The sequence below is a fragment of the Chrysemys picta genome, unplaced genomic scaffold, assembly GCF_011386835.1.
Source record: "Chrysemys picta bellii isolate R12L10 unplaced genomic scaffold, ASM1138683v2 scaf1153, whole genome shotgun sequence".
Taxonomy (NCBI): domain Eukaryota; kingdom Metazoa; phylum Chordata; order Testudines; family Emydidae; genus Chrysemys; species Chrysemys picta.
Window position 1 is genome coordinate 10,940 of NW_027053860.1, and position 9,307 is coordinate 20,246.

At 40.7% G+C, this 9,307-nt stretch overlaps 2 protein-coding genes across 2 annotated transcripts; one reads left to right on the top strand and one right to left on the bottom strand.

Moving 5' to 3' along the window:
* The first annotated feature begins 1,079 nt into the window (after nt 1-1,079).
* On the top strand, nt 1,080-2,088 carry LOC135979710 (olfactory receptor-like protein COR8). The gene has a single exon (XM_065579955.1). The coding sequence runs from the start codon at nt 1,080-1,082 to the stop codon at nt 2,016-2,018; it is 939 nt and encodes a 312-aa protein (XP_065436027.1). The 3' UTR covers nt 2,019-2,088.
* A 5,992-nt stretch (nt 2,089-8,080) lies between these two features.
* On the bottom strand, nt 8,081-9,186 carry LOC135979711 (olfactory receptor 5AR1-like). Its single transcript, XM_065579956.1, has one exon. It carries the CDS (start codon nt 9,045-9,047, stop codon nt 8,109-8,111), a length of 939 nt encoding a protein of 312 aa, XP_065436028.1. The 5' UTR covers nt 9,048-9,186; the 3' UTR covers nt 8,081-8,108.
* Nucleotides 9,187-9,307: the final 121 nt, after the last annotated feature.

Consider the following 9,307-nt stretch of genomic DNA (forward strand, 5'->3'; position numbering starts at 1 on the left):
GAAGGGCCAATTTCACTGCAGCACCATGGAATTGAGGAAACTCTGCCTGCATCCGAATCCTGCCTGGTTTCTGCTAGTTCACCTGCCCAGCTCCTTTGCAACCTGCCCAGTGGCCTGCTAGCAACCTCAGAGCTTCCAGAGTCCATGGCCTTGGAGCAGACACACATGCCGATTGCTCTGGGGGCTGGGAACATCCAAAATTGTCAGTGTCCATGACTCCAGGGATCCGTTCCCTTTTTCAGAAACTTTTCAAAAACTGTGGGTTTGTTTCTAAACCAAATTCTGAAAAATAAAAATCTTGCACAAAACAGAATTATCCTTCCCTGCCCCATCTCTAAACCCCATGTGTGTTATTTTTTAAAGATCTCAAGATTTTAAGCCAATTGCATGATGTTTGGAAGCCTGATTCATGGTTTTCAAATGCTTGAGATTGGCAACACTGCCAGGGGATGTGTTACAAAGCAGTAGTAACCAAGTGACTGGGACATAACAGACATTGTAGTCATCTAAAAGGATTATCTGGAATAGGGTGACCAGATGTCCCGATTTTATAGGGACAGTTCCGATTTCTGGGTCTTTTTCTTCTATAGGTTCCTATTACCCCCACCCCCGTCCCGATTTTTCACATTTACTGTCTGGTCACCCTAATCCGGAAGGATTTAAAGTATGAGTGCTTTCTAATTTACCCTCAGTGAGCAGACAATATAAAGTACCAAGCTCAAACTCAAACACATGCCAGGTATATTTCATTGAAGAACATTTGTGATAATGGACATGAATCTGGAAACTCCCTATGGGGAACTTGATGCCTAATTCCAGTCAATTTTATGGAGACTTGGATGTCTAAATCTCCTAGACAGCCTTGAAAATCTCAGCCCTATTAAAAAGTGAGTGTAAATCTAAAGGTCCATCCCAACTCTTCCCAGACATCACGGCGGCTGGTTTCCTGTAAGATATTCACTACCCACATTCAAGCCCGGCGGTGTCATTCAGATTTAATTCATGCCATGAAATTTCCTTCTTCCATGCTGCTCACTCTTGTTATCCCGGCAGGTATGGTTTCATGCACCCCTGTATAAATGGCTGAGGGCAATCACAGCATAGTGACCCAGTTCATCCTCCTGGGGCTGACGGATTGTCAGGAGCTGCAGATACCCCTCTTCGCGGCGTTCCTGGTGATCTACGTTCTTACGCTGGTTGGGAATCTTGGGATGATTGTATTGATCAGGGTTGATTCCCGACTCCATTCCCCCATGTACTTCTTCCTCAGTAACCTGTCTGTGGTTGACCTCTGCTACTCCTCAGTCTTCGCTCCAAGGATGCTGGTGAATTTCTTAGTGGGGAGTAAAAGCATTTCTTACTCTGCCTGTATTGCCCAACACTTCTCTTTTGTCGTGTTTGTGACCACAGAAGGGTTCCTGCTGGCCGTGATGGCATACGACCGCTATGTAGCCATTTGTAACCCTCTGCTCTACACCGCTGTTATGTCTAAGAGAGTCTGTATTCATCTAGTGGCCAGCTCATATGTAGGGGGGCTCGTGAACTCACTGACCCACACATGTGGCTTGCTGAGGTTGTCGTTCTGTGGGCCCAACAGCATCAATCATTACTTTTGTGACACTAACCCATTGCTGAAGCTTGCCTGCTCTGATAACCACATCAATGAGATTTTGCTTGTAACGTTCTCTGGAGTTATTGCCATGTCCACCCTCCTGTTTGTCATAATCTCTTATCTGTACATCCTCTTCTCTATCCTGAGGATCCGCTCCGCCAAGGGCAGGCGCAAAGCCTTCTCAACCTGTGCCTCTCATCTGACAGCTGTCACCATGTTCTATGGACCTGTGAGCTTAAGCCACATACAACCCAGTTCCAGCTACTCACTGGAACAGGAGAAAATCTCTGCTGTGTTTTATACCCTGGTGGTCCCCATGTTGAACCCCTTGATCTACAGCCTGAGGAACAAGGAGGTTAAGGATGCTCTTAAGAGGGTGATAGACTGGAAAAACATTCCCAGCTAATTTGTCACCATGACAATTCCAGTCAATTGAGAAGAACAATTGGAAGAAGGGTAGGAGTATGCTCTATGTGTTACTGCCTTGATTTGTGTATCACAAATGTTTTACAAGAATTAAATGACACTCAAAGAACTGTTGTAGCATGTGGAAAGTATGTTTTACAATTGCTTGAGAGGAACAATGTTACCTAATGTCCTGTCATTATGTGGCTGTTGGAATATAGACACCTTTCCTTGTTTCTTGACCATTAATCTATTTGAAATGGTGCCCTGCAAGGTTATCTGAGATTAAAAATAAAATAAACTTGCTTCTAGGTTTAATTTCTTAATGTGATGCTTTAATTAATGCTCAGTATGTAACTTGCACTATGAGAATTCAACGCTTTTGCTCTCTTTAGTGTCTGGGCCTCATACGGGTTGCCACAATTGATCTCTATCCCCTTTATAGCAGCCCTTAACCTAGTTGAAGACTGTTATCAGGTCCCTCCTCAGTTGTCTTGTCTCAAAACAAAACATGTCCAATTTTTTTAAAACTTTCCTAATAGATCAGGTTTTGCAAACCCTTTTTGTCATTTTTGTTTTTCCCCTCTGGACTCTCTCCTATTTGCCCACGTCCTTTCTAAAGCGTGGCTCCCAAACCTAGACATAGAACTTCAACTGAGGCCTCACCAGTGCCAAGCAGAGCCATACAATCACTGCCTTGGTCTTACACACAACACACCTGGTAATACACCCCAGACAGCCCTTTTCACAACTGCAGCTCATTGTTGGCTCATACTCAACTTGTGACCCACTTGAACTCCCAGATCCATCTCAGCAGCACTTCTCCTAGCCAGTTATTCCCCACATTGTATTATGCATTTGATTTTTCCTTCTAGAGTGAAGTACTATGCAGTTGTCTTTATATTGATCACATCTGTATTCATACTAGTGCTATATCCATCTATTCTTAACCAGTGTTATCGTATATACTTAGGCTTGGAAGGAATAGATTTTTCTCAATAAATGTTGGTCATTATTGATTTCACCATATGCACACAAACCAATGAAAAAATTATTGCCATCAACAATAATTGAAATTTACAGATAGGCAGAATAAGAAAAACTGCAGCTTGAGAATGTATTAGAGTTTGATTTAAGGATATTTATTTTGTATATTTTGACATGTGATGTTGACAATTTGTGTTTTAACAGTTATAAAGCTTTAACTTTTTGAATCTCAGTGTCGGCTGTCATTAACAAAATTATGTCTGACCTCCCATTGTCTGATCCCCCATAATTTCCCGCAATTGTAAAGATTTAAACATTTAAAATAAAAAAGGCTTAAAAATAAAACATTGATATTATCAATTCAAATTCTAAAAAACTTAAAAATCAAATTCTGACAAGGCTCTAGCAACTTGTTATTCAGCTTTATTCTCAATCATCTTCTTGTCACCTTGTGTTGCTCCCCATCTGTTTGTCATCTGTACCGTTGTCTCTTATTTTCAGCTTAGATTACAAGCTCCTTTGGCCAGAGGTTGTTTTTTTTGTAATATGTTGGTACAGCACCTAAAAGAATGGGGTTGGGATTAAGCCCAATACTAATGAATTAATGAAGTAGTATCAATAATAATGGTCATGTAATGTTACTCCCACCAATGCCATATATTTCAGAGGGGTAGTCGTGTTAGTCTGTTTCAGCAAAGAGAACCCAGAAGGTTCCAGCCCACGATAGCTCATGCCCAAATAAATTTGTTAGTCTTTAAGGTGCCAAAGGACTCCTTGTTGTCAATGCCATATAGTGATTTTATAGGTTTACTTACAGCAATGCTATAAATTGATAATATATTTTAAGGGCTAAAAAGGACAATGACATCGTTTAGTCTGACTGTATAACTCAGGTCACAATTCTATACAGTTATCCTCTGTATTAAGCCCATTAACTGGCATTTATTAAGTGTATCTTCCAGAGAGCCATCGGGTCTTGATTTCACAGCAGCTGTAGCTGGATAAACCGTCACTTCCCATGGTAGTTCATTCCAGCCATTAACCACCCTCACTGTTGAAAATGTGAGCCTCGTGACTAATTTGAATTGGGATAGTTTTACTCTGAGCAACACGATATATTGTTCATTAGAACTGGGGGGAGAGGGGAGTTGGACCAAAATACTTTTTTTCTGAGCAACGCAGATTTGGGTTAACTGAAATATTTTATGAATCTGTGTCAAATGAAATTAATTGTTTTGCTTTGATCTAAAACCTCAGAAAAAGCTAAAAGGTCTAAATATTTTAAGTTTCCCATTTAAAAGACTTTTTGTTTCAAAATTTATTTCAATTTTATTTAAAAAAATAACAATTGCAAAAACAGCAACTGATCAAACAAAACATTTCATTCAACTTGTCAGTCAGCCAAAAAAATTGAAATTTTTGAAAAAAAAAAAATCAATTTGGATCAACCAGAAACTAAGTTTTTCATTTATGTTTCAGACTAGCCAGCAACCCAAGAAATCAGCTATTCACAGAGCTCTTTTGATCATACAGTTTTTTTTCTCCTCATTGCTATACACTGATTAGCCCTATTCTCACCACTGACACAATTCTATTGCGTTAGGAACCGGACTCTACAGCTAGCTAATGTAACTCCCTACATGGCCGCATAGAAGAATGCCATTTTCCGGTTTAGTTTAATCCAGTAAATTAAGAGTGTCCATACCAGGAGCTATTCAGAATAGCCCTAGTGCCTTAAATTCACATATTACCTTGCTCAGGAATAGCTTCCCAATGCAAACAAGCCCCTGTTCTCACCAACACTGATTTAGAGCTTTACTTTCACCCCTCCATGCAGAGGTGGGACACCAAACAGCAAGGTTTAGCAGTGGGGAAATGAATTTATTTGATGTTTTTCCATCCCGAAGAACCCAATACAATTGGGCAAACATTCTGGTGTAGCTGAATGTGCATTTTTCTCTGAAAAAAAGTTTCAGCCAAAGAATTTTGGCCAGCTGTAGTTAAGATACGTTCTACCCCATGGAAATGCCTTACACTTAAACTCTGCGAGGTAGACTTGAGCCAAGGGATAATAGAGTTTAGCCCATTGTGATTAATGGTGAGAGGACATAAATCCACTGAAGCACACTCAGATGCAACTTCCTCCGGGATTCAAGAGTTGACCCGCTACCCAACCCCATTCACGGGGGTTCTTTTTATCTTGCATTAATAAAGTTTCAATGAAAAATATTAGAGAACAATATTGGATCAATCATAGAATCATAGGACTGGAAGGGACCTCGAGAGGTCATAAGTCAGTCCCCTGCACTCATTGCAGGACAAAGCACCATCTAGAACATCCCTGACAGGTGTTTGTCTAACCTGCTCTGAAAAATCTGCAGTGATGGAGATTCCACAACCTCCCTAGGCAATTTATTCCAGTGCTTAACCACCCGGACAGTTAGGAAACTTTTCCTAATGTCCAACCTAAACCGCCCTTGCTGCAATTTAAGCCCAGTGCTTTCTGCACTGGAAAATACTGATTCATCAAAAATGAAATATTCTTGTGGGAAAATTCCAGTTTCAATGAATTACTCATTTAAAAAAAATGGAAAGAAAAAAGAAGCTTAAAATTGTCTAAATGTTCATTTTTGACATTTTCAAAATGAAAAGTTGCCTTTTTTTAGTTCAAAATTAATGTTTCAAAATGCTAATTAGCTCATTATTTTGTTTAATGTTCATTTAATTTGAACTATTGGAACAAAATATTTTGATTGATCAAAATCAACTTTCCCCCAGCTTTTTGGTTTGTGGAAAAAAGGAAAATATTAGCTTTGGGGATGGGACAATTTTAAAATCTCCCAAATTTTCATGGGACAGGAAAACCATTTCCTGCCCAGGTTTAATCTTTGGTTCCAAACTAAAATAATCCACTCAGTGAATAAACAAGCATCTCCCCCAGCCTCCAGTAGAAGAGGTTTTATACTGTATTCAAACCTGAAGCCAATTCCTTATGGAAAATTTCCATATAATTTTATTAGAAAAATATGTCAACGTTCTATAATATTCTTACACCGACTGTAACTGAGTATGCGGCTGTATCCAGTCAATGAGTGTTATGTATTGCGGTATTAATGTTAACGGAATACATGGGCCAAGCAGCTAGCTACATTTCAGGGCCCTGGGGATGTTCCAGTTGGAAGTAGAAACTGATGGGCTCTGGTATTTTGTTTTAATGCAGTCTCCTGTTTCCCTGAACTCAGGAGGGCCTAAGAAAGAAAGGACCAATTTTTTACTTTACCACCCCCAGCTTATGTAGCCGCAGTGACAGAAGCTCTCTCTAGCTTTTTCCGGGGTTATGTTGTGCTCATGCCTACTGCTTGACTTTCTCACTTTTTAGTTAGTTGAGATGGTCAGGAACTGTTATTAATGCTGCTGTTGTTGAAGTCTGATCCTGCTTTTTAGAAGACAAAACAAGAAAAGACTCTGATTGACTTCAGTCAATATTGGTTCAGACTGCAGGAGTTTAAGTGGGGATATAAAGGCACCAAACTCCCATTCCAGGGAGTTGTCCAGGGAACTGGATGCCTAACTGCTCATTGAAAATGTGTATTTGCTCATGGGCAGTGGTTGATTGCACGATGGGGTTTCCAATCCTGTACCGGTATTAAAGTGTTGAAAGGAAAATAGTCCTTTTATGTTATGGCACTATAGCGTCATTCCATTTTGTACATATATGGAAAAATCATAAGCAGTATTCCTAGGAGCACAAGAAGTGGATTTAAGTGATCGATGATTCAGACAAAACTTCCCTGGACTAACCAGAGCATATCCAGTATGAATATTCAAATGTCACCGTGTGTAGGAAGCTTGCTGGTGCTATGAATATTGATAGCCGCATCACACTAGTGCTTCATAATGTGTACTAGTACATCACAATCGTACATCATTATAAATTGATTGGACTACATTCATTCTTGATCTGTCCCCATATCATTCTCTCAAGACAAGGGAGTTACTTCAGGGACGAACCTGTCTCACTGTTTACAAAGTCCAAAGAAAGCCAAAGAAAGCAGACCAATGATATACACCTCTACCCCGATATAATGCGACCCGATACAACACGAATTCAGATATAACGTGGTAAAGCAGTGCTCTGGGGGGGGGGGGGCAGGGCTGCACGTTTCGATGGATCAAAGCAAGTTCAATATAATGCGGTTTCACCTATAACGCGGTAAGATTTTTCGGCTCCCGCGGACAGCGTTATATTGGGGTAGAGGTGTAATTTCAGGATTGCCAGAGAAATTCTTTCATAGGTTGGAGAGAAGATAAATAAACAAAAGCCCTACATAAAACGGCAACAGTTTTCAATGAGTAAAACCAGTGGTTCTCAACATTCTCCGGCCTGTGACCCCATGTTAAACAGAAAAAAAGGTTTGAGATCCCTCTTAAGTTTTGGGATGCTCCCCTTCCATCTAGCCGTGAAGACAGGGCAGCTGGTTGTGATGACTGGAAACAACCTCCTCTGTTGAGAACTCAGGAGTAAAACAACGTCCTCTTCATGTCGGCATGATGCAGCGGTGAGAGAAGATACTCTGATCTGGTGCAGGCTAGCTCTGCATGATGAAGGTCAACTCTGCATTATTCAGACTAAGTCCCTAAGCTCACCAGAGAGGACTTTTCTGGGGAATTTATCATTACACATTCCGAGAACATGGCCGATCGACCTAAGCTGAGCTTTGATAATCGTTACCTCAGTTCTGGTTGCTTTGATTCAGTATGTTTAACAGTGCCCTCCACTGGGTGAAATCTCAGAACCGAGGAAGGATACATACAATCTTCTCATCCTCTCACTGGAACTCCAACCTGGCCTAAAACATAACAGGCAACAGCAATTGTCCTTTAAGCCAAATATCAGAGCATCTTGCTGATTCTGCATAGTGTCACAGACCCTCATTCATGGATCTTAAAAACAGCAATTTCTAATATTGTATTTGACTGGGTTCCATTATATGATTTTCTGTACATCACATGGAGTGGCTGAGTCATAGAAATAAGGATAAATGACAAGAGAACTCACTCTTATTCCATCTACTGTTTATTGGTTAAAATATAATGATTATAATTACCAAGAAAAAATCTTCTTGTATATCACCCTTTTAAAGGCATCATTTACCTCCTTGTTTCGCAGGCTGTAGATCAGGGGGTTCAACATGGGGATCACAAGGGCATAAAACACAGAGGTAACCTTGTCTTGGTCCATCACGTAGCTAGAACTGGGTCTTAAATATATACATATCAGCGTCCCATAAAACATAGTGACGACTGTCAGGTGGGAGGCACAGGTGGAAAAGGTTTTGCGTCTCCCCTTGGCAGAACGGATCCTAAGAATGGCCAGAAGGATGCACATGTAGGAGATTAGGACACCCAGAAAAGTAGTCATTCCAATTACAGTAGAGAAAGTGAAAAGTACAAGGTCAGTGACATGGGTGTCAGAGCAGGACAGCTTCAGCATAGGGGGCACATCACAGAGGAAATGGTTGACAACATTGGAGCTGCAGAAGGACAGACTGAATATAAATAGAGTTTGCACAATTGAATTCACAGAGCCACATACATATGTACCAGCCACTAACAGGACACAGTGTCTCTTGGACATAATGGCTCTGTATAGCAGTGGATTACAGATAGCTTTAAAGCGGTCATACGCAATCACAGCCAGGAGGCAACATTCATTGGTCACAAAGAAACAGACGAAGAATAGTTGTGCCGCACACTCAATCAAAGGAATGGTTCTAGTCTCTGCTAGAAAGGTCATTAGCATCCTGGGAGCTATGGCAGTGGAATATCCAATATCTACAATGGACATCTGGCTTAGGAAAAAGTACATGGGGGTATGAAGTCGGGTTTCAACCATGATTAACGCTATCATCCCAAGATTCCCCATCAGGCTGACCACATACATCACTAGGAACAACATAAAGAGGGGGATCTGTAGATCTGGATGATCTGTGAATCCTACGAAAATGAACTCGGTCACCATGGTGTGGTTTCTCTCTGCCATTTATTCCAGAAACGCTCTCCTCTGCTGGTGAAAAAAAAATAAAGATTAAAATTAATCACTGGCCAATAAAGTACTGAGTACAGATCCCTCATAATCCCTGTGATTGTTCCTGGGAAACAGTGTATAAACATAGGAAAGCTGAAATAAATCGAAGGACACTCCTAGGGAATGTTCTCTTTGTATTCTCCACATGCTTTCCATTAGAGATAGGACATGTTCCAGCTACAGAAATATTGTGGACTCTGTGTTAGGGTGACCAG